The 23,682-nt window shown below is 53.8% G+C and overlaps 1 protein-coding gene across 1 annotated transcript; it reads left to right on the top strand.

Annotated features, from left to right (window-relative positions):
- The first annotated feature begins 25 nt into the window (after positions 1-25).
- On the top strand, positions 26-23,526 carry SULT4A1 (sulfotransferase family 4A member 1). Its single transcript, XM_053585805.1, has 7 exons — positions 26-331; positions 12,407-12,537; positions 13,796-13,876; positions 14,334-14,460; positions 18,391-18,485; positions 19,107-19,245; positions 22,017-23,526. The coding sequence occupies exons 1-7, from the start codon at positions 163-165 to the stop codon at positions 22,127-22,129; spliced, it is 855 nt and encodes a 284-aa protein (XP_053441780.1). The 5' UTR covers positions 26-162; the 3' UTR covers positions 22,130-23,526.
- The last annotated feature ends 156 nt before the right edge of the window (positions 23,527-23,682 follow it).

The following is a 23,682-nucleotide window of genomic DNA, read 5'->3' on the forward strand; positions in this document are numbered from 1 at the left end:
CACGGCTGCGGAGCGACCGCCGCGCGCCGGGCGGCGGCATGACGTCATACCCTCGGAGCGGAGCCTCCGCGCGCCGGGCGGCGCCGTGACGTCACGTCTGCGGGCGGCGGGCGCGTGCGGGGTGCGGGCGCGTGCGAGTGCGGGCCGGGAGGCGGCGGCGGCATGGCGGAGAGCGAGGCCGAGACCCCCAGCACCCCGGGGGAGTTCGAGAGCAAGTACTTCGAGTTCCACGGCGTGCGGCTGCCGCCCTTCTGCCGCGGGAAGATGGAGGAGATCGCCAACTTCCCGGTGCGGCCCAGCGACGTGTGGATCGTCACCTACCCCAAGTCCGGTGAGCCCCGCGCCGACCGCGCCCGGCCTCTGCGGCGCGCCCCCCGCGTCCCCGCCGCGCCCCGCCGGGCTTCGGGGGCGCTCTCGCCGCACCCACCGCCCTTCTGCGCTCAGAAGCTGGCGGGACGGGGCGGGGGAAACCAAGGCCGTGGTTCTTCGGGGGCGGCCCGGGGCCCACGGCTGGGCTGCGTTTCACTGGAGGTGGGGACTGTTTGCCCCGTGCTGCCAGAAGACGGGCCCAGGGCCGCCACCCATCCCTGCTGTTCTTCTGTTTACCTGCTGGCTGTGCGACCTTGGACAGGTCACTCAACCTCTCTGTTCCTGAATCCCGTCCAGCCATTGATGAGTGCAAAGTCCCGGTGGTGATCACCTGGGAAGGGGGATAATACAGGTGTTAGGGCTGTGTGTATATGTCCGTCTTTTGCAGCGTGGGCTCCAGGTGGGGGATGGGGCCAGCCAGCCCTGTGCCGAGTGCTTTGGCTGGTGCATTCTCTTGTTTCAGGGCCGCATCTGTGACCTGGTCTGTGCCCTGGGCATGCATATTTCCCAGCATTAACTGACGGCATGTTCACTGCCACCATTTAAATTAGAGATGGTTATTCCCACTTTACAGTCTGGGCATTGAGGCTCAGAGGGAGAGGAGGCTTGTCCAAGGTCACTGAGCCAGTGTGCAGCAGACCTGGGATTTAAAGCCAGGCAGGTCCACCTCCAGACCTGATATAACAGATGGTTGTGCAGTGTCCCATCTGAGGTTTGTAGGGAAAGAAGGTAGCTTTCCTGTTCTCTGAACTTGTCCTGAGTGCTCCCCTTGTTGCCACTGTGCACCTGGCAGACCGTACATTGATTTAGAAGATGTCTGGCCCTAAAGTCCTGTTGGCCTGGTTGTAGGAAAATCTGTAATAGCTTTGTGGGGTCCCAGACACCCTTCTGAGAAAGGTTGGGGTAGGGGCTGGCAGTGCAGGGTGTTGGGTTTGGAGGTGGACTGACTGGTCTGGAGCTCCTGCCAGGCCCCCTGGAAAGAGGAAGTGGAAGGAGATGAGCATAGGGCTCCTGCTGTGGCTGGGGACTTTTCTGCACAGCAGTCTCCCAGCCCCTTACCCCCCACTGTGGGACATCATGAGTGTGGGCACTTAGAAGTTTTCAGATTTTAGAGAAATAGTTGTGCATAGGACATATATGCTGTAAGATCCCCCACTAGGTTTAGGGCTACACTTTGGAATGATATGCATGTATAGTATTTTTGCTAAAAGTGTGTGACTGTCCCCCCAAAATAGCCTCATGTCGGTTTAGGACAGGATTGCCTTCAATGAATTGTGAAAAACTTGCTTTTTGGAGTTCTTTAGGATTTTGGAATTGCAGGTGAGGGATTGAGGTCTTGTGTTGCTTCCTCTGTGTTAGGGATGAGGTGATGGAGACTGAGAAATTAAGTCCCTGGAAGGGTGTGGAAGACCCATCAACTTTGTACTTGATATTCCTGCACCATTGAGGAGAGCTGGAATGGGATGTAAATTTTAGGGAAGTTTTCTCAGCAGTCCCCAAGTCTTTCAGCACCAGGGACCAATTTCATGGAAGACAATTTTTCCATAGATCCAGGGTGAGGGGATATGAGTCTGTGAGCAATTGATTTATCATGGCCTCTGTGCAGTCAGACCTCCCTACTAATGATGATCTGTATTTGCAGCCGCTCCCCAGCTCTGGCATCACTGCCTCAGCTCCACCTCAGGTCATCAGGCTTAGATTCTCATAAGGAGCGGCAACCTAGATCCCTCAAGTGTGAGTTGGTGGTAGGGACCGCACTCCTAGGAGACTCTAATGCTGTTACCGATCTAACAGGAGGTGGAGCTCAGGCAGTGATTCATGTAATGGGGAGCGGCTGTAAATATAAACGAAGTTTAACTTGCTCACCCACTGCTTACTGCCTGCTGTGCAGCCCTGGTCCTAACAGGCCACAGACCACTACCAGTCATGTTTGTAACTTACATCTTCCAAAGACCAACAAAAACACACATCTGACCTAGACTTTTTAACAAGGAGAGTAAACACAGTGGCTCTTTCCCTTGGTAACAGAAAATGCAGCAGTGGTCTCAAGACCCTCATGAGGTCCCTTCACATAAAGTCCTAGAAAGCCACCTTTCTGAAACTTAACAAAAAAAAAAATGTTTTCAACAGCCCTTGTGGGCTTTTATGCTTACTGTCCCTCAGTCTGTCACCTGCCATTAAGGGCTGGGAAACCTCTGGAAAACCTCGATGGAATTGTATGTAAGCCAAGAGCAAGTAACATTGATAATGAGACCATAGACTGCCAGCCACATTCTGTGCCTTGCAGCTTACAAAGCTCTTTGTGACTGTTGTCCCAGCAGATTATCCCCAAATCTAGTCTCATTTCACAGGTGAGGGAATGGAGGCTGTAGGAGATTTTGTGCCTTCCTTGTCAAGCTCATGTGGCTGGGATGAGGCTGACTTGAGCCGACTGAGGGCTTTGGATACTCCTCGGGGTTAAGGAGATGCAGAGCGTGTGATGATGTGCGGGCCAGTATTTTCTGTTCCTTTACACTGTCTGCCTGGTTCTGAAGCTTGCTCTTTTCCATCCCTTCCGTGGGAATGGATAGTGTGAGTGAGGAGTCTTCTCAGGAGAGGTGGCCTGTTTCCTCGACTTGCAGTCCAGAGCTCCCCCGGGCCTACTTGCTGAGGCTGCACTGTGCCCTCAGGTCCTTCCAGGGGCTGCTGTCTCAGCACGTGCCTCAGTTTGGCTGACACCTGGCACACTTTAGGAATGGTTAAGCAGCACTTAGCAAGTCCTGTGTGCCAGGCTTGCCACTGGTAACCTGGGAGGGACTCTCATACATTTTTTTCCATAGGCTCAAAGAAGGCAGAAAGTTGCTCAGAGGCACAGGCCCGGTCTGGTTAAGTCTCCTGGCCCACAACCAGACTCTCTCTGCCCCACAGGTGCCCTGTTGCTTTGGAAAGTCTTGAGCGGGGCCTGCCCCTGGCCACAGGGCAGAGGGAGGATCTGCCTTCTTTTGAGGGTTCTTGTAAACTTTGACTGTTCTTTGTAAACTTTGTAACCCTGAACCCTGGAAGTGTCAGGCCACTTAGGAATTTTTTTTTTTTTTTTTTTGAGACAAAGTCTCATTTTGTCACCCTGGTAGAGTGCCATGGTATCATAGCTCACAGCAACCTCAAACCCTTGGGCTCAAGCGATTCTCTTGTCTCAGCCTCCCAAGTAGCTGGGACTATAGGTGCCTGCACAACATCCAGCTGTTTTTAGAGACAGGGTCTCACTCTGGCTCAGGCTGGTCCTGGTCCCGTGAACTCAGGCAGTTCACCTGCCTCGGCCTCCCAGGTGCTGGGATTAGGCGTGAAGCATCGTGCCCAGCCTCCACTTAGGGATTTTGAGGTTCTGTCACGCTCCAAGTCCTCTCTGGGTGGACTTCACTTAGCTGAGTTCACATGTCCTTTCCCTTTATTTTCCTTCCCTGCCCCACTGTGTCCCTCCCCCACCACAGGGGATCTTAGGAGGTGCCAGTGCTTAGAGATCAAGAACCTGGCTTTGGGTCAGAAACCCTGGGTAGCTGGGTGACCCTGGGCAAAGACCCCCTTTGAGATGAGGTTTAGGTGCAGGGAGGAGACCACCTCAGCCCCCAGTGTGTGGCTGTCAGGATGAGCAGAATGGCGGGTGAGAACCCCTAGCCCAGCACCACATGCATGGTAAATGCAGGAAAGCATCTTCATTGCTAACCCTTTTACCCCTTTTATCCCAATGACTTTTACCCTTGAGCACCTGTTGTGGCCATGTGGTTTTCTAGGTGCTAGGGAGACAGAGCCCCCATCTGATGCCTGTGCTCAGTGAGCTGACAGTCTGCTTGGGGAGAACGGGGGACATGGTCGTGCTGGGGTTGGGACGACAACCAGGACTAACAGCTGCCCCCTTCACCTGCCATGGCAGGGCACCCATGGGCTCCTTGGATTTGTAGCATCGGAGTCTAGGAGATCACAGTGAACTTGCAGGTGGTCAGAGCCACAAGGGCCTGGAAAGTCCTCTGTCAGCTCCCCCACTGAGGGGTGAAGCGATCCCCGTGGGCTGGGGGCTTTCTGGTGGCCAGTGCGGTGCTGACCAGGTCCCCGCTGTCTGCCTGCTGTCTGCTGCACAGCACTGCCCTGCTCCCAGGGATTCTTTCTGTGTTTGTGACATTGTAGTGTGGATGACATGTTAGGACTGTGCTGTCCAGTACAGAAAGCTTCTGCCCACAGGTGGCTATTTGAGTTTAATGGATTAAAATGAACTACTCGTACAAGTAGAAACTCATCCTTCGGTAATGGCACCATGTTTGGGTGTTCAGTGCCCCGTGTGCCCTTTGGGGCCTGTGTTGGCAGCACAGGTGTGGATGTCCCACCTGCACTGAGAGTCTGTGGGATGGCACCAATGAAACTGGAACCCAGATATGGGAGCCGGCTGTGTCTTCTGAGGGGGGCCTTTTCTCTTTTCAGTGTCCTTGTTCATAATCATTCATTTTCACCCCCTGTTTAGTTCTGGGATTGTCCTGACAAATCTGATTGTGTGTGAAAACACTTTTGCTAACAGGTTTCTGGTGGTTGCTGGTCCCCGATGGGCCCCTTTGAGTTCACCACACAGAGAAATGAGGGTCTCCCAACACTGCGGGGAGCTACCTGCTTCCCATGCAGGACGCAGAGGCCCAAAGAACAGAGCTGGTGGTTTGTCCCAGAGGGACTGAGAAGCTGCTCTTTCCTTTCCTGTCCTTCCCCCCACACCCCGGTTCTTCCCCTTCCTCTTTGTCCGGCTCTTTCCACATAACCATAGGGCTTGAAACCGGGGAGGGGGCAGTGAACCTGCTTCCTGGGTCTGCTGGGGATCATTTCTCTCACTGCTGGTGGGGGGCTGGGAATCGAACACCTCACAATTCCCAGGGCTCAGGAGGAAGAAGGGGGCTGTGCCTCTCAGGGGCGCGTCCTTCTGGCCCTTAGTGGGACAACAGGAGACCCTGAGTCCCTGTCTGAGCTCCAGGGCCCACCCTGAATTTTCTCTTTCCTTCCAGTGACAACTTCTCCTCCCGTGCACCTTGTCATTTGCTTCTGGGGGGGGGGGGGATGGGTGGGCCCTGCCCCGTCCTTCCCTGCCATAGTCTTAGGGGTCTCCTCGTCACCTGGGGTTGCACTGGCTGGCTCCTGAGACCTACAATGGGTTCATCTCACTCTGTGGCTGAAGTGATCTCTGAGAAATGCAAATCTGACCTGGGCACTCCCTCCGTAGAGGTCTTCATGGGCTCCCGAGGTCTCCAGGGACATCCAGACTCGGATTTGTCCTGATCCAAGGTTGTCTCTTGCCCTGGAGAGTGGCCTGTTTTGTCTGTCACGTTGCCGCTTCCCACCTCTGGTTGCAGGATGAGAACTTCCCATGTTCATAATCCACTCATCTGCTAACTGTGGACCAGACATCCTGCCTGGGTCTCCTCCTTAGTACCTTTCAGCACTTCAGAGCTGTCAGTCTGCACCTGCCGGTTTCTGTAGTTTCTAGTGAGATGTGGCTGTAATTCTTTTTTCCTCTGGGTAATGTGTCTTCTCCTAGCTGCCTCCCATGTTTTCTCATAATTTTTTATTTTAAGAGCTTTGAATGTGATGTATCTAGGGTAGCGGTTCTCAACCTGTGGGTTGCAACCCATAGGAACTGTATTAAAGGGCCACGGCATTAGGAAGGTTGAGAACCACTGATCTAGAGTTTTTTTTTTTTTTTTTATTAGTTATCTTGCTTGGGGTTCTCTTAGCTTCTTGGACCTAAGAAAAGGTCCAAGAAGGTTTGATGCTTTTCATCATTTTGGAAAAATTCTAAGCCATTATCTAGTCAGATATTTCTTTTATTTTATTCTCTCATCTTTTGAGGTTGTTCAGTATTATTCTGTGGCTCTAGAGTGTTCTATTCCCCACCCCCTCTTTTTTTTTTTTTTGAGTTGCAGTCTTGCCATTTTTCCCAGGCTGGCCTCAAACTCCTGGCCTCAAGCAATCTTTTTACCTCTGCCTTTTGAGTATAGGTGTAGCTGCTGCTGCTTCTTTTTTTTTTTTCTCTTTGTGTTTCCGTTTGGGTGGTTTCTATGGACTAGTCTCTGGCTGTTTCCTCCTCCTCCGTCTGCTGGTGAGCTGTTGAGAGCATTCTGTTTCTGTTACTGTGTTTTTTCCTCCAGCATTTCTACTTACCAGTTTACATGTCTCTGCTGAAAGAGTCCATCTGTTTGTGCACGTTTGTCACCTTTTTCATGGCAGCCTTTAACATAGTAATCAGATTTATTTTACATTCTCTGACTCTGATTCTGTTGACTGCTTTGTCTCTTGACCGTTGGATAATTTTTTTCTTGCCTTTTTTGTGAGTAGTGCTTGTGGCTACTGGATGTAGTGTGTCAGACAGTGGAGACTGAGGTCAGTCAGTTTATGCTGGGAAATGAGCCTGCCTTTTCCCAGGTAGGCCTCAGTATAGGGGATTGGGTTAATCTAGGCTGGGGGCTGGTTTGGGTTTTGTTGGTGTGGTTACCCTTAGTGACTGCTGGTTTCAAATTTCCCGCAGCTCAGTGAAGGGACTGACTTTCCAGAGGGTTTTTCTCAGTGTTCCTGTTCCACCTTCAGCTTTTGGTCTTCTTGAAGGTCTGAGCCACACTCTTATCCTTCTGCCTGTGGTAGGCGGCCCTTGTTACTTTGCTTTACTAGCTTGGATGGGAGAGTTTTGGGGTTCTCTGTTGTCTGGACTAGCTGGTTCCTGTTCCTGGGCTTGGGTGGGGGCCTCCTTGCTGATCCTGCCTTCCTCTGAGGGGCAGCCAGTCGTGTCCTAGATGGCAGGTGTGTTCAGGAAAGTTTTATGCCCGTTCTCTAGCATTTGGGCCCAGGGATAGTTTCCTTCCCCTCTCTGAAGTGTAGAACTTTGGATTTTCTTTTGCTCATCTCCAGCCACGTAGGGTCTTTACTGTGCCCTAGGGGGCTATGGGGTTTGATGTCTAACCCAGTGTCTTACAGCCATATGCCCATAGGGGTGAAGGGTGTAGGAAGGGTGGGAGAGAGGTGCTGGCAGGGCAAGAGAGGGCACAGGCAGGGCATTTTGCTTTCCTATAGGTGGGGCACTGAGGAATGCTTTCCCCACCTGCCACCCTCACTCTTTCTCCTAATTTTCAGGACCCAGACACAAGCTAAGTGAAAGATGCCCCCGGAGGTATCTGGCACAGTGAGTGAGTAGCAGCCCGACTGAAGTGTGGGATTTGAACTTTCAAAACTGAGGAAAGGGGAAGATCTCAGAGCTTCCAGGGAGAGGAAAAGGGGCCCCAGTTAAAAGACTGGGGAGCTCAGGACCTCGGGCAACACCAGTGGTGAGAAGACAGAAGGGCACTTTCAAATTCTGAGGATTCTGACCTCGCCACGTTGCCAGTTATCCAGGAGGTGGAAATGAAGGCCTGCAGTGGCGCTGGTGCTGTGTCCAGGGAGCAGTGGGGGGATGCTGGTGAAGGACCTGGTACATCTGGGGGGGGGGGGTCCCAGGAAGGGGCGGTGCAGCAGTCTCAAGGCAGCTCACCCTGATGGGAGGGAGGGCAGAGGGCAGGGTATGTTCCTAAGCAGTAAACGCCCGCCTGCCCAGGTCCCTGGCCAGGGGAGAGGGTTTGTTACAGAGTTGCAGAAGGTATTATTAATAGCTACATAGAAAACAGACAAGTTATCTCTAGGAAAAACAAAATACTGTACAAGAAAGGAAGCGTAATGATGAGATTCAAAATCATCAAAATCATGCTGTGACCCTAGCGGGAGGGGGGCACGGTGAGTACAGGGACTTGGCTGAGCCCTCCTTTTCCTTAGTCAAGAATCAGCAGCCCGTCCAAAGTGTAGAGGTCATGAAATGATGGCACAATTTGAAAGTTTGATGGTAAAAAGAATCAACCAATCTCTCCAATTGGGATGGAGAGAACCGTGTGACTTTTTGTAAACAAGGTCCACATGTGACTTTAGTGAATGAAAGTCAAAGGCTTTCCGCCCCAGGATCCTGGGTGGCCCCACTCCCAGGTGCTCCACCCGAGCTCGGTGGCTTCCCTCAGGTCCAAGCGCGCTGCCTGCCTCTGTCGGGAGTATCGATCTGTTTGCCAGTGGGGTGATTTCTGGAGTGTCAGCGGAAGCATTTCTGTCAGTCATCCCACCCAACCTACTTGAACGCCAGCAGAGCTGCGTGTGGCTTGTGTTACTGGCCAGCGAGGTGGCCGGGCACTGCTAGCCCCTACCCTGGGTTTACTTTGAACAGCCGGCTCTTCTTCCCTGACACTCGTCTGCCAGGGTGCCCGGTGGCCGCCAGCTGCAGAGCTGCCGCCCTTGAGCTCCTGTTCTCCACAGTAGTTGCTCACTTTCCTCCTGTTCACAGGTCTCAGCCTGGCTGCAGCCATGGTATCCCCCAAGTGTCCTGCAGCAACAGGACAGCCTCACCAGGACTTCTTCGCCCTTCACTCCTGCTTCCCAGCTCTGGGACAGTTGCTTTATAGTCAGGCGCCCCTGCAACCCAGCATCTCTGGGTACACCTGATGGCAGGTGGGCGGGGCTTGCAGAGGCAGGGGAGGAAATGAGCCAGGGGAATGATGGTGAGGCTGCCTCTGGCCCGAGCAGCTTGCCGGGGTGGAGTGGCTGCCAGAGTGGAGTGGTAGTTTGCTGAGCCAGCTAGTGGGGGCTGTGAAGGAGACTCAGCCCTGGGCTCTGTCCCTGTAGCTGGCTGGTCCTGCAGAGAGCTGCCTGAGGTTGACGACTGTGTCTGCTGGAGAGCGACATGTGGAGGGTGGCCTGGGAGTGTGTGCAGCCTGGAAGGAGGGGCTCAGGCCTGCTCTCAGGTTGTCAGCGCTTTCAGGGTAGGGAGACGAGGGAGCAGGGGCAGAGGCTGAGGCCCCTGATGTGAAGGGACAGAAGCTTTCAGTTGTGTTCATTTCTTCTGAGGTCAAATGAGGTGATGACTGATGGCCCTGGTCACTAGGGAGCTGTTTTGGGGCTCAGATACAGAGGCTAGAGAAAGCATGGGGAGCTGCCTTTGCTCCCAGCTGACTCTTGGTTGGAACCCTGCCTGGCCCTAGGGTGCCCAGAGCACTCTGCACTCAGGCCAGCACAGCTCAGTCTGGGCCTGGGCCCCGCTTCTTCCTGGCTCCAGCAGATGTGGTGATGTCCACAAGGCCTGCTGCCGCTGGGGCTTAGGTGGGCGGAGAGGACCCATCTGTGTACTTGCAGTTGGTGTACTGCGGGCAGTCCTGGCTTCAGGGAGCGCAGGCTTGAGGCTGCAAAGCAGAAGCTGAGGCAGGAAGGAGCATGTAGGCAGAGGGAGGTGACAGGTGGCACCTCTGAGGGAGCAGGAGCCTTGTGCCAGGCAGGTGTGGAGAACTCAGTGTAGATGGTTGGGCATTTAGGCTGCAATTTGTTAACAGTGAGAAGCTATGGAAGGGTTTTGGGCTGGGGACCATTGAAGCTGAGTCTTCAATGTGCTGTTCACGCCTGAGAGTTGCTCCCCAAATCAAAGCAGGGGACCTGTCTAGGCTTCATTACTTATGTGGGACTTCTTCCTGTGTTCCTGTCACACAGAAGATGCCTACAACCACGTGTGGGGATTTCCCCACCAGCAAGCAGGCACTTAGTCTGCAGAGGCACCAGCTGGGTGTCCTCTAGGCCAATTCTGACACTGTCTACCTGGAGGTAGTATCAGGTCCCACAGGTGGCAGGCTTGGTCCCCAAGTATGCCATAACACCAGACACCAGCCAAAAGTCCAAGCCTCCTGAACTTCTGACCAACTGGCTTCACGTTGAGTTCCCATGACTGCCTCTTGGGGTATGATTCATTTGCTAGAGTTCAGGGAAACAGCTGATGCTTACTGGGGGATATAGAGGCGGTGGTGCAAAGGGCGAAGTGTAGGGCTGGAGCATGGAGCTCCCAGGCCCTCCTCCTGCTTTAGTACCCAGGAGCTCTCTGACCCTGTCCCTCTGGCCCTTTTATGGAGACTTCATGGGATAGGCATGACAGCCGTGTAGACATGAGACTGGGCAGGAAGGGTCGGATCTGACACTGACACACTGGTGGAGAGGCCTGGCAGGGCCTGTCTGTTTAGATTCTTCTTGGCCTCTTTCCTCCCAGGCATAGGCAGCGCCCCTCTGAAATGAGGGTCTTGTGATCAGACGGGTAGGTCAGGGTTTATGGCCAGCTCCCAGACAGAAAGGCGGGGGAAGACCAGAGTGTATTTTCCATTTTTCTGGCCTGCTCCGGAGAGGAAACGGAGCAGGAGAAAGGGGGGCAGAAGGTCAGAGAGAGAAATGCTGCTCCTGAGGCTGAAGTGCTCCAACATTGCAACAAAAGACATAACAAGGGCCAGGGGAGTTATGAGCCAGGAGCTGGGGATGAAAATCAGTATACAAGGTCTGACGGTGAAGTTCAGGTGCTCACGTTGGCAGCACTGTACAAATAGGTCAGTAAGGTTTCGGACCTTGGCACATCAGTGTCTGCAGCTGTGCTGTGTTGACACGTAGTGGTGTCTTGCTGAGTGGTGTTCATGATTGTTAGGTTTTCGTGTGCCATCGTGAGAATGTTGGATCTTGAATTAAAGCAACAAAGATTCACAAATTTCTTGGCAAACTTGGCAAGAGTGGAAGTGGAATCAGGGACACATTAATCCAAGTTTATGAGGATAATGCCATGAAGCAACGGCATTGTACAAATGGGTTAGATGTTACTCTGAGGGGAGAGAGCGTTAGTGATGAAGAGAGGTTGGGTAGTCAATGAGCAGAACTGACGATAACTGTGCAAAAATTCATCCAATTGTGTGTCAGAAATCATAGCCTGATTATGAGAAGCATAAAAGACCAAGTAAATGTCGATAGAGAAATAAAGTCTTAACTGAAAATCTTGGCCAAACAGCTCATGGCTCTTCCATCATGACAATGCACCAGCTCACACTTCACTGTCCATGAGGGAGTTTTTAGCCAGTAAATAACTATATGGAACACCCTCCCTGCTCACCCCATCTGGCCCCCACTGACTCTTTTCTTTACCCAAAGACACAGGAAATATTGAAAGGAAGACGTTTTGATGACATTCAGGACATCAAGGGTAATACTGCTTTGACGGCCCTTCTAGAAAAAGAGTTCCAAAATCGCTCTGAAGGATGGACTAGTGCCACCATCCGGGCATAGCTTCCCAAGGAGAGTGCTTTAAAGTAACTAGTGACATTCAGCAGTGAGGTATGGAGAATTTTTTCTGGGATGATTTTGTGAACTCAATTGTCAGATCTTGTATATCACATGACAACATACTCCCCTGTCATTCCCACCAGACCAAGTTAATAATTCTAGACCTCACAGTCTCTTCTGTATCTTCTCAGTGACCTCCTCCAAATGACCACTGTTCTTACCTCTGTCACCATAGCCTCCTTTTGTCCTGTCATGAACCTCGTGCTCATGGAAACAAACAGAACCATCCAGCAGGTGCCTCTGGCAGCTGGCTTACTGTGCTCAGCATCATGTCTGTGGGACTCAGCCCCGTCATGTGTGGTGTCCCATTTGTGATTTATCAAATGCATTCATTCTGTGGTGGATGGACATTTGCGTCTGAGTTTTGGCTATTTCATGAGTGATGTGGCCAAGATTGGTGTGGATCATGCCCACTGGCAAACAAGCACTGGTCTCCCTTAGGTGTGTACTAGAGAGTTCTTGGATCATGGGCCATATATACGTTCAGCTTTAGCAGACCCTGGGCAGATATAGTTTCGTTGTGAATAATTAATTGGCTAGCGAGTCATTTCCATAAACTGGAAAGTTCAGCTTCTGGATGCCTCAGGGCTAGAGTCACGATGTAGTAGGCCCTGTGTCCCATTCACTCTAGAGCCTCAAGTAAAGAGCCAACCCATGCATGGGCCCTGGTGGGGGATGCAGCTGAGACCCTGGCTGGGCCAATGCTCTTCCTCTAGATATGGCCATGTCTGGGCCCTAGAGCCCCCTTCCTGGGCAGCGATGTTGACCCGAGAGCAGTACTGGGCTCTAGGGTATCTTCCGAGCACCCCTCACCATGGCTTCTTTCCTCCAGGCACGAGCCTGCTGCAGGAGGTGGTCTACTTGGTGAGCCAGGGTGTCGATCCTGATGAGATCGGCCTGATGAACATTGACGAGCAGCTCCCAGTTCTGGAGTACCCACAGCCAGGCCTGGACATCATCAAGGTACCCTCGGGGCCAGCAGACCGCCCTCACCGCTTGGGGTGTTCCTGTAGTCACACCCTGTCAAGAGAAGCTGCTTCTGAGGGGTGGGGAGCTCTGCAGGTCAGGGGAGAGCAGATAGGCCCAGGAAACTCACAGGCCAGAGCCACGACCAGCAGCTCTGGGATCCAGGCAGAGTGTAGATGACACATCAGAGTCAGGGAGTCTCCCAGTGGGAAGGAAGTAGATGCCTGGGGGAGGGGTGGCGCAGTTGAGGGACCACTGGTGGGAAGAAGGCTCTGCGCCATCTCACTCACCCCAGGGCCTCCCCGTCTGTTGAGGGAGCTGGTAGGACACCCTCACACCATGTTTGGTACCAAGCACATGGTGTGGCCCTGGAGTCTTGCCCATCTGCCCCTGTGGCACAGCCGGTGCACTCTGTCCACTGCTCTGCTCCTCTGGAGTTCAGGCCTTGGTCCCCACAGGCTGTCCCGCAGCCTTCAGCTTACCTGTCCACTCTTCTGAGCACTCTGAGTATGTCCCTGCCCCAGTGCCATGGCAGAGGGTCCCTGCGTAGCTCTTCACGTGAACCCAGAGTCCGAGTGAGCTGGCCCATTTGTACCCTGCCTCTAGAATCCAGGAAGCTGCCTGGCAGCCCCTGTCTGTGTGAAATCCCTGGGAAGTTCAGGGCGAGACTGTGTGAGAGCCCACTGTGTGCCAGATGCTAGGAGAGAAGAGCAGAGGGACCCAGGGCCCAAGGGTCCTGGCTAGTCCCGCAGCAGTGGGAAGGCCAGGGGTGGGGGTTCTGTGGGCACGGGGGTCTGGCTCTGAGTGAAGGGTGCAGAGCTGTCTGCAGTTAGGGGTCACTTTGGCTGCAGACTGGGAGGGCCAAGTGGCAGGTGGGAGCCTGAGGGCTACACTAAGCTTGCAGTGTCTTCTGTGCTCCTGGGGCCTCTCCTGGCTGGTTTTGGAACCCATGCTTGATGGAGCCCCTCTTGGTCAGTGGCTTCCAGGTTCTCTGAACAGACCCCTGGGGATGCAGCAGGTGACTCCTTATGCTGAGGACAAGGATACTTGTTTCTATCCCAGAGTCTAGCCTGGAGAGTGGTCGTGCCTGGCGTTCATCTCAGGTGACAAGCTAGGTCTGAGACCCTCTCTGAGAGGGCTATGGAGTGACAGCCTTTCTTCTTCTGCCTCTGACCCCGCCTCTCTCTGACCTTGTCTCTCTCTGACCCTGTCCCGCCCCCTCTGACCCACCCTCCCGGCTACCTACCACCTGCAGGAACTGACCTCTCCCCGCCTCATCAAGAGCCACCTGCCCTACCGATTCCTGCCTTCCGACCTCCACAATGGAGACTCCAAGGTAAGCAGCTGCCTCTCTATTGCCCTCCCACAAAGCCCCCCCCGTGCATGTTGGCCACTTGCCTGGCCTAGGGACTCTCAGCCCAGGAAACTCACATGTGAAGATCCTGTTTCCTTAGGTGTTCCATGTTGGGTTTCTCTTCCTGCAGATGACGCTGCCAGCCCAAGCCTGGCACCTGCCTATGGGGGGAACTCCCTGGCTATCCCAGCAACAAGGTCCTGAGGCCTCAGCAGCTCATTGTTAGGATGTAACTTTCTGTCCCCTGCTGATTGTAAAGTAGTACTAGAGGACAAAAGGAGACAGTACCTTGGGTGGTTGTCCTGGCGAGCCCTGTGGTAGGGACATCTCCACTGGAAGAGCAATGGCACAGAAGCCTGGGCAGCGGGCACGTGGGCCAGACAGGGTGACTTATGACACCCTGTAGTGGGGCTGACTCCCCTGTCCCTGTCATTCACAGGTCATCTACATGGCTCGAAACCCCAAGGATCTGGTGGTGTCCTATTACCAGTTCCACCGCTCCCTGCGGACCATGAGCTACCGAGGCACCTTCCAGGAATTCTGCCGGAGGTTTATGAATGACAAGTGTGAGTGCTGCAGCCGGTGGGTGTCGGGGGGGGGGGCCTGGTAGGTGCTGGCTGCACCCCTGCAGGGCCTCTGGTTCTCATGGTGACCCCATGGGTTAGGCTCACGTTCCACTTCACAGGTAGAGGTGCTGAGGCCCCAGGCGCCATGAACTTGTCTGCAAACATAGAGCTGCGAATGGCAGAGTGGGTCTGTCTTATCTCAGAGCTTTTCTCCCATATAACCCAGCTGGGGTGTCTGATGTGTTCCCTAGTGGGAATGTCCCTCCTTTCTGCCTGGGTTTTGAACATGGAAGAATGAAAACAGTAAAAGCAGAGGCCCAGGTGTCACTGCTGGAGTGGAGGCTGTAGCCAGGTGTGACATCCTGATGTGGGGCTTCAGCTGAACTTCAGGGACAAGCAGGTGACCGGGGCAAGGCATGCTTGGGGGGCGGTGCCCTGTCCAGGAGCTTGTCTAGGGAGAAGGGCAGCTGGGCCAAAAATGCTGGGTGCTCTGCTCTGGCCCCCTTCCCAGCTCCCTGGGAGGAGTGGGGCTCAGTCGCACCCTGCAGTGCTCTAAGGTGGGACTTGAGGATGGGGGAGACAGCCCCTCTCCTCCAGCCCTTACTCTTCTGCCCATGCTGGGCTGCCTCTTCTGCCCATGCTGGGCTGCTCCCCTTGGGAGCAGTGGCTCTGCAGTCCAGTGCTGTTCCTGCCTTCCCGAGGGCTCCCCCAGCCAGCCACAGCCTTGGGTGTCTTGGGACAGGAAGTGGGCAGTGTTGGGTATGTAGCCGGGAGAGCTTTGAATTGGGCAGTATTCCTGCATTAGTTAAATCTGTACTGAGACTGTTACTGTGTATCTGAAAATACACTTTCTATTTTATCTTCCAACTAACGTTCAGCCACATTGTTCAGTGTGGTTTATCAGGGGTTCTGCAGGGACATTAAGAGACAAGATTAGGATAAAAAATATGATAGAAATCCAGGAACATGATGCTGCCAAATGTAAGTGGCAGTTAGAGTCGTTGAACTGGAGCTGCCTCTTCAGTTCCAGGGAAGATGAGTCTTCCTCAGTGCACTATGGCGTGAGCAGACACATGTGCCTGCAGTTTACAAACCCAGCAGGACTTCAAGGTCCTGCAGGAGCTTCTGACCCCCAGCCCCCAACTCCCTGCTGGCGCTGTGCCTGCTTAGGAGGGGCCCCCTGTGGGGCTTAGAGGCCATGGACTTGCATTTGTAGGCACCCAAACCTGCTGAAGGCCCTCTGTGCTGCCCTCTACCCCAGTTTGCTGCCATCTGGAACATTCCCTGTGGTCATCCAGGCACTTGGCCCAACCCACTCATGTGGTTCCAAAGCCATTTCTTAAGGCCCAACATGCACTTATGCCTCCACAGAAGCTTAGGGACAAGCCACCATAAACAGCCAAAAGCTACTATTAAATTCAAACCAAGTGGTAGGGCTCACACTTCTTTTTCAGGCCAAGGCCATTAAACCTTGTCTGATACTGAACTGAATATGTTCTAGGTCCCAGGCCCGCCCCCACCAAGTGCAAGGCTGCACACACTTGCCTCAGCCCTGCCGGAGCCACTGACATGTCCACTCAGTTTCCCCATGTTCTACACATCTTCGGTCCCTCTGTGACCCCAGCCAGTGCACAAACCCAGGGGCTGCAGGGGTTCCTGCTCTGCCCAGGGGCACTGCAAGGACACCGTCTACTAGGAGGTCAGAGGTCTTAGCCTAGGGTGGTGGCCAGAGGTACCTGCCAGGGGTCTCACAAAAGGATGTTGTGACCCAAGTGTTTCAAGGGGGGGAGGTCCAGACCCAGCTGCCAGGTGATAAGTGCAGTGTGGAGGGTGTGGTATAGATAGGGCCCCGTGACACATCCCATGGGGAGGACGTCCTGCGACGGAAGCCCTGTAGTGCGTGCGGTGGGGAGGACGTCCTGCGATGGAACCCCTGTGGTGTGTGCGGTGGGGAGGACGTCCTGCGACGGAACCCCTGTGGTGTGTGCGGTGGGGAGGACGTCCTGCGACGGAACCCCTGTAGTGCGTGCGGTGGGGAGGACGTCCTGCGACGGAACCCCTGTGGTGCGTGCGGTGGGGAGGACGTCCTGCAACGGAACCCCTGTGGTGTGTGCGGTGGGGAGGACGTCCTGTGACGGAACCCCTGTGGTGTGTGCAGTGGGGAGGACGTCCTGTGACGGAACCCCTGTGGTGTGTGCGGTGGGGAGGACGTCCTGCAACGGAACCCCTGTGGTGTGTGCGGTGGGGAGGACGTCCTGTGATGGAACCCCTGTGGTGTGTGCAGTGGGGAGGACGTCCTGTGACGGAACCCCTGTGGTGTGTGCAGTGGGGAGGACGTCCTGTGACGGAACCCCTGTGGTGTGTGCGGTGGGGAGGACGTCCTGCAACGGAACCCCTGTGGTGTGTGCAGTGGGGAGGACGTCCTGTGACGGAACCCCTGTAGTGTGTGCAGGGTCATTTCTGTCAGGACAGCCATGTTGTGCTCCTCCGCGCTATCCCAGTTGGACTAATCTGTTTACCTTCTCCATGCAGAGGGAGGCACGGGCTGGGGGGGAAGAGCCTGGAGGGACCTGGTGTCCGCCTGTTATTTATAGACTCGACTCTCCCTGCCCATGCACGTCCCCGCCCACTCTGCTGAACTGGACGTGGTGCACATGTGCACCCTCCCTGTCAGCGTGTGCTCACGTGCTCTGCGTGATCCTCTGTGCCTTGCTTCTAGGAAACCCTGACTCAGTTTCCCCATGCACCCACATCCCTCGGGTGGGCAGTGAGCTGTTTCGGACGCTTCCATCCATCGCCCCGTGGAAGGAGGGATTTCCTTTCCCTTCCATTTCCATGGGGCTGTTGACTTTTCTGCCCCAGGCCCAGGCTGTCAGGACATAGTTCTAGCCAGATGGGCTGTGAGACAGGTGACCTGGGCTTCCCTGTCTAGGCTCCCATAATTACTGACCTGTTGGTGACTTGGACGTGTCTCTTCCCTTCTCTGGGACTCAGCTTTTTCCTCTGTAAAGGGAGAGGGTGCATTAGGTGAGTGCTGACAGGTCAGCCCTGTGTCTGTGTGCCTCCTCCCTGGCGTCCAGGCAGGAGCAGAGGACTCGTGTGGTGTAGGGTACAGCTCCTGATGGTGGGGATCCTGCAGGAGGCCTGGAGGTCAGGGCCCAGCTGGAGGGACCTCACAGGACCCTGCTCCCAGCTATTGTGTCTTATCCAGCTGAGCCCACTTCCTACTGCTCAGGGCGTCAGGGCCTCACCACTGCAAGGGCATCCTGAGACCTGATACCCAGGTCCCCTTGGGGGAAACCCTCATATCAAGGGGCACGTCCTTGTGAACACGGCTGAGAATTGATAGTTTTTATAAAGAATATGGCAAAGCAGGCTGACACGTGGGAGAGTTCATCACTGCCTGCCTGTGTGCCGTACCCCAGGCCTGGGGCTCTCAGGTGGCTCAGGAAAGGCGAGGCTGTGGTGTGGGAGCTGTGATCTCTGTTCAGCTCTCAGGGTGACACTGAGAAATGCTGGATTTACTGAGCAGGCCTGTGCTCCTCTGGCCTGGCAGGACCCACTCTTCTGGGTCTGTCTTCCAGCCTCCCATACCCACCTGATGCGTCACCAGCAGCTGACTGCCCTTTGTCCCAGCTCCTCTGGGCACTGTTCTCTTCTGGTGACCGCTCGTTGAGCAGATAAACTAATGGGTCCTGTTTGTGACCTGCCTGCCTGCATACCACCTGCCCAGAGGCCTTCACGGTGTGGGACTGGGGTGGGACTGTTGGCAGGAGAGGTTGGCCCAGAGCATGCGGGTCTTAGGGTGCTCTGCTGGCTTTGTCTGTGGGCATCAGTGTCCTTGTCACGGCTGCCAGGTGGCAGGAGTGGAGCCCTGTGGCAGGTAGGTGTCTCCCCTCAGCTCTGGCTCACCCTGTCCTGTCTCCACAGTGGGCTACGGCTCCTGGTTCGAGCACGTGCAGGAGTTCTGGGAGCATCGCATGGACTCGAATGTGCTTTTCCTCAAGTATGAAGATATGCACCGGGTGAGTGCCGGAGCCCCGCTGAGCTCGGGTAGCTGACTGCACCTGCTGAGCCAGAGCAGAGCAGCTCGCATTATCTATTTTCCAGATCCTTTTGGTTTACCTTCTCATTGTGTCCCTCACTTGACCACTTCTTCTTAGTTCCATCCACCTCCCTGGCCCAAGCCAGCGTCATCTCCAGCCTATAAATTCCTAAATGGCCCGCTGCTTCCTTCATGGCCTCTTGGTAAAGCTGTGGTCAGCTCATGTCCTTCCTCTGCCCCGTATCACTCTGGGTAATGTCAGAGGACGGCCCCCATGTCCACTAGCCCATCAGAGTCCAGCTGATGGGGTGGCAGGAGGGAAGAGAGAGCCAGGAGGGCTTGCTGCCTGCACGCTGCTGTTTAAAACTTAACACAACTCTGTTAGACCTGACCTGCTTCCCAATCTTGGAGTTGCCGAGTTTGAAATCCAGACCTGCCACTTGATCGTTGAGTGCCCTTGGGCACTTTTAACTTCTCAGGGTGGTTTCCAGACAGGGCTAGAGTCAGCCGTTCTGATCAGTCAGGAGGGCAGGCCCCATACATACCCAGTCTGCAGTCACGGCTCTGATAGTCTGCTCTGCTCTCTGCCCTTGTTTTCCAGGATCTGGTGACAATGGTGGAGCAGCTGGCCCGATTCCTGGGGGTGTCCTGTGACAAGGCCCAGCTGGAGTCCCTGATTGAACACTGCCACCAGCTGGTAGACCAGTGCTGCAACGCGGAGGCCCTGCCCGTGGGCCGAGGTACGTGCCCCTCACTTCCTCCTGCCCAGGCAGTCACACTCAGGGCACTAGACTGTTTTCCTCTCCCCACTTTCTGGATGTTTCCTCCCTTTTATAGCAGCTGTTATCTGGCCTGTGTCCTGTGCTTTGCCAAGGGCCAGACAGTCCTTGGAAAGCTGGTGCCCACTAGTGGCCTGGTGCTTGGGGAATGAAGGTGTTTGCATTGTTACCAAGCAGACAGTGTTTTAATTCAAAGGTGTGGCTGCTGAGCATGTTCTGGGCTTTGTGGGCAGGATGCTCTTAAGCAAGGGCCTTCCCAGATAACCTGAAATCAAACACCTACAGAGCAGATCCAGGGGATGGGTTTGGTGCTATGAAATTTCAAAGTCAAGGCATGTGGGTAGACTTCTTCTCCTTTTACTGGCTCATGGGTGAGTGAAGTGATGCGGAGTTAGACAGTTCCCATGTGAGGAGATGCCATTTTTTTTTTCTTCGCTCAGTAGATGTTGACTGGGCATCTCTGGGTGCGGGTGGCACAGACTCGGCATAGCCCTACGTCAGGGCAGGTGAGCATGAGTGGACAGGGCCAGGCCAGCGGCATGGGGGAGGCTAGCACTTGCTCCTGGTGGCAAGTGACAGTTATTAGGAGTGAAGCAGTTGGTGGCTAAGATATTCCAGGCAGGACTCCTCCTCAGATCCTCTGGGTTTCTTTCCCCTCCTTACGGGCACAGTGCCACCTGATACTGCTTGATGGTGGAGGGCACAGGCTCTAACATGCCCTAAATCCCAGGGTGGTGGCTGTGGCCCTAAAAGGCCTCTCTGGGTAAGCAGGAATCAGATTGACACTTGGTGTACTGGGAACTTACTTGGGTGATGAAAGTGTTGAGGGGAGGGCTCGGCCACAACCACAGGTTTTCAGCACGTGGAAGATGTAGCAGGAAGCACCCAGAGTGGCTGAAGAAGAGCTGGGCCCCACTCTGAGCTCTGCTGGGGCTCAGGTCAGGCCTTGAGCCTCTGAAGCCTCTCTGAAGGAGGCAATCAGGGTCCAGTGCAAGGTGTCTTCCTTATGAGGGCAGAGCAGTTGACACCTGCAGGAAGAAGTTAACTGAACCAAAATATCTTGTGGTTAATTTCCCGACTGTATGTTCACAAATATTCTTTAAAATTTATTTGCCCTTTTTTAGTTTTGCTTTGCTGTGCTTTGTTATCCCTGGATGTTACCTTCCCTGAAACACCCCTTTTGGTTCATTGGTGTTCCCATGTGCTCCTCCTGTGTGTGCTTTCTCATTGTTTACCTTGGTTTTGCTTTATTTTTATTTGATTTGTTTTCTTTTAGCACATTGCCTCTTTGCTCAGAAGATGTCCTTGAGTTGGTGCGAATGCAGGGCCGAGTAGCCAGCTGCATTGCTTAGATTTGGTTCATATCACAGCATAAATTGTCTTGAGTTCAAATCCTAAACCAGGTGGGTGACTCCTTTGATGAGCTCTCAGCTGAGAAAAATAATCATGGAAAAATAGTTTGGTTGGTCTAGAAGCTTCTGATTTTGTCCCTTAGGGATAATTAGAGGGTAGCAAGAACACATTTTCGTGTCTTTCCCTCTCCATCACTGTTCATTTTTCATTACCAAAGAGAAAATCCTCGTCATGTTGATCCGTGAGCTCAGCATTTGCAGGACTGCAGTTTCATACGGTGCAGTCCTGCCAGGACAAGAGACGACTGTTAACAGAGCTAATGAAGGATATTTGCCGGAGACTGGCAGATCTCTGGTCTCAAGAGATGCTGACGGTGGAAAGAATTCTAAACAAGGACCCCAGGGATGTGCTCCCAGCTCCCAGAAACCCTACTCCTGACATCTTCAGGATCAACATTCCTTTGGGCCAGACCAGCCTAAGATTTTGTAGTTAACAGGGAAAATGGGATCAGCGGCTTCTCTTGTCCTTTTCAGCTCTCATTTTTCCTAAGCCTTCAGAAGCAGCTCAGTAGACCAGTGCCTGCACGCTGGCCTTTGGCTCAGCACTCCTCACGGCTGCCGAGGAGCAGGCCTGTGAGGGAGCAGCTCGGGTACTCCCGAGACTGACTGGGAATTCCTGCTGCAGTGCGCACTTCACCTCTGGTCTCTACGGCCAGCTTGTGCCGCAGCTATTTTACTCACAGTAAATCCCTCCCCAAGGTTGACAAGGGCAGGCTGTTCCAAGTCTTTACCCTGGACCCACTCAAGAGGGCTTCCTACTTGCCATAAAGCTTTCTGCCCTTTGGATGATTTTTCTTCCTTCTCGAATTCTCCAGAAACAAATGACGCCTTGGTGGAGCTGTTGAGCCGTGAGTGAGTGATGGTGTCATGGGGACCAGCGCTCCACGGGGTGCCTGGGCAGTGCATCCGCGGCAGACATTGCTCGTTCTCTGGGATGTTAATTAAACACCCACTGTGTGCCAGGTGCTGTTCTAGGTGCTGGGGCTCCAACAGTGAACAAGAGGTAAAGTCCCCCAGTGGCCTCAGGTGTGGGTTTGCGTGTGCAGGCTCACCGAATGCGTATTGGCACCAGGAAGTGGCTGTGCCGGTCGCACTACCAGGCTCCAAGGGCAGCGGGTGTTGCCACATCCAGTATTGTCAAAACCGTTATGGGACCCACCTGGTCTATAGCTCAGATGTCCCTTCCTGTCCTCATAGGCCAAGTTTAGAGGAGTCTAGAAATAGATCTGGAACCTTCCAGATCCATTTCCGAGGCTTCCTTTGGTTCAGTAGCCAGCCCAACAGCGAGTGCATACAGCAAATTCTGTTCTTGTGTTTCAGGAAGAGTCGGGCTGTGGAAGGACATCTTCACCGTCTCTATGAACGAGAAGTTTGACTTAGTGTATAAACAGAAGATGGGAAAGTGTGACCTCACGTTTGACTTTTATTTGTAATAACAGAAACAGCAAACCTGCATGCTCAATACCCAGGTGTTCTACTAGCCCGAGTCCCTATGCATTCCTTTATTACTTGCCGGATGAGCTCTGGAAGCAACGTGCAAAACAAGGGGGGAAGGACACGGCGGGGAAACTGGAGGAAGTGTGATTGTTTCCGATCCAAAGCAGCTGTCTCGCCTTTAGAGTTCAGAGTCTCTACATGTCTGATTACAAACATACAAATCGCAGTTCTGACGGCCTGTATCATAAGTATAAAGTCTGTAACATATGCAATTAGAATGTCTACCTTTTCAACCCCATATTATTTATTGTATTTTATAGAGCTTTTAACTGGAAATCTAAATAAATGTCAGTAAACCAAATAAAAGTTCATTTCCAAGGGGAATTAAGAGTGAGCCACACCCATATGGTAGAAAGATCTCAGGGTTAACTCTTTATTTTTGTAGTTTATTACTAAGGCGCAGCCATTCCATTCTTACTTGGTTCTGAGGTAATGGTGAGAACAGAGCGTAAGTTGGGGTGTGTGAGGGGAACTGGACCCTTGTTCATTTTTTGGACCCTTCCTGAGATAAAGCAGAAGTGTCACCAAGTGATTCTCAGAAGGGACACCCGCTGCACGAGACTTCCAGCAGGCAGCTCTAAAGGCCCAGTACAGAGGACCCGGCGAACGTTGGAGCGTTTGTTGAGGGAGAGCTGCCTGGCGAGACCAGCAGGTGGGGTCTGATGCAGGCAGCAGTGTCTGAACGCAGCAGCGAGCGCAGAGGCAGTCACAAGGTGAGGGAAATGCGCTCGCAAGTTAATTCCGCACTCTTACTTTTGTTCTCTGAAGCAGTAACCTACTTAAACTGGCAAGCAGATGCTGAATAGCAAATTCCCCAAATCCTGAGTCTTTGCGTTCAGTTTGTTCTGTCCATATCCGAGCCTCTCATTTTGTGGGGAGCCAAAGTTCAGCACCCCGTTTCCCTCCACTCGGCTTGGCACTCCCACTTTTGTCTCTGTCCATATATCTGAGGGAGCAAAGGTCTTCTTTTTGCCTCACCACCTGCTTAACTATTATGGCCCAAATTCCGCTGGAGAAGTGGTGGGGAGATGGCCCATGGCCAGCTGGTGTGGATTGCTGCCCGTGGGGTTCAGGGTTCTCCGTTACCGTGTGCTCAGAAGGGCTGCTTCTGCAGGCGGCAGCTCCTGAATGGGCTGTCCCTGGAGCAGGCGCGGACCGGAGCCCGGGCAGACAGTGGCTCGTGGTGCAGCGGCACCGTTGCTGTGTATCTGAGGGAGGCGGCTTTCTGTGAAATTTCATTTCTATTTTTCTATTTTTCGTACTGTATGGACACGACTGAGCACGACGCGCGACCCTCCTGTGCTTGCTGCATCTTCAATAAAGACCCGCTGGTTCCCTGTGCCGTGTGTGTGTGCGCTGCCGGGTCCCCTCAGCACCTTGGGACAGTGTGATGGGAACCCTGATGACGTGCTGTTCCCTGAGGGTGACTGCAGAGGGAAACAGGCCCACGTCAGGGTTTGATGAGGCAGAATCAGGGGGTTTCACTCAA

This window comes from Nycticebus coucang, chromosome 3, assembly GCF_027406575.1.
Source record: "Nycticebus coucang isolate mNycCou1 chromosome 3, mNycCou1.pri, whole genome shotgun sequence".
Classification (NCBI taxonomy): domain Eukaryota; kingdom Metazoa; phylum Chordata; class Mammalia; order Primates; family Lorisidae; genus Nycticebus; species Nycticebus coucang.

What these genes read in the sequence shown, in the direction of transcription:
- SULT4A1 (XM_053585805.1), top strand. Translation starts at nt 163, where the DNA reads ATGGCGGAGAGCGAGGCCGAGACCCCCAGCACCCCGGGGGAGTTCGAG. An exon ending in CAGGCCTGGACATCATCAAG is followed by an intron (nt 12,538 to 13,795) that starts GTACCCTCGGGG and finishes TACCACCTGCAG; the next exon opens with GAACTGACCTCTCCCCGCCT. An exon ending in GAGGTTTATGAATGACAAGT is followed by an intron (nt 14,461 to 18,390) that starts GTGAGTGCTGCA and finishes CTGTCTCCACAG; the next exon opens with TGGGCTACGGCTCCTGGTTC.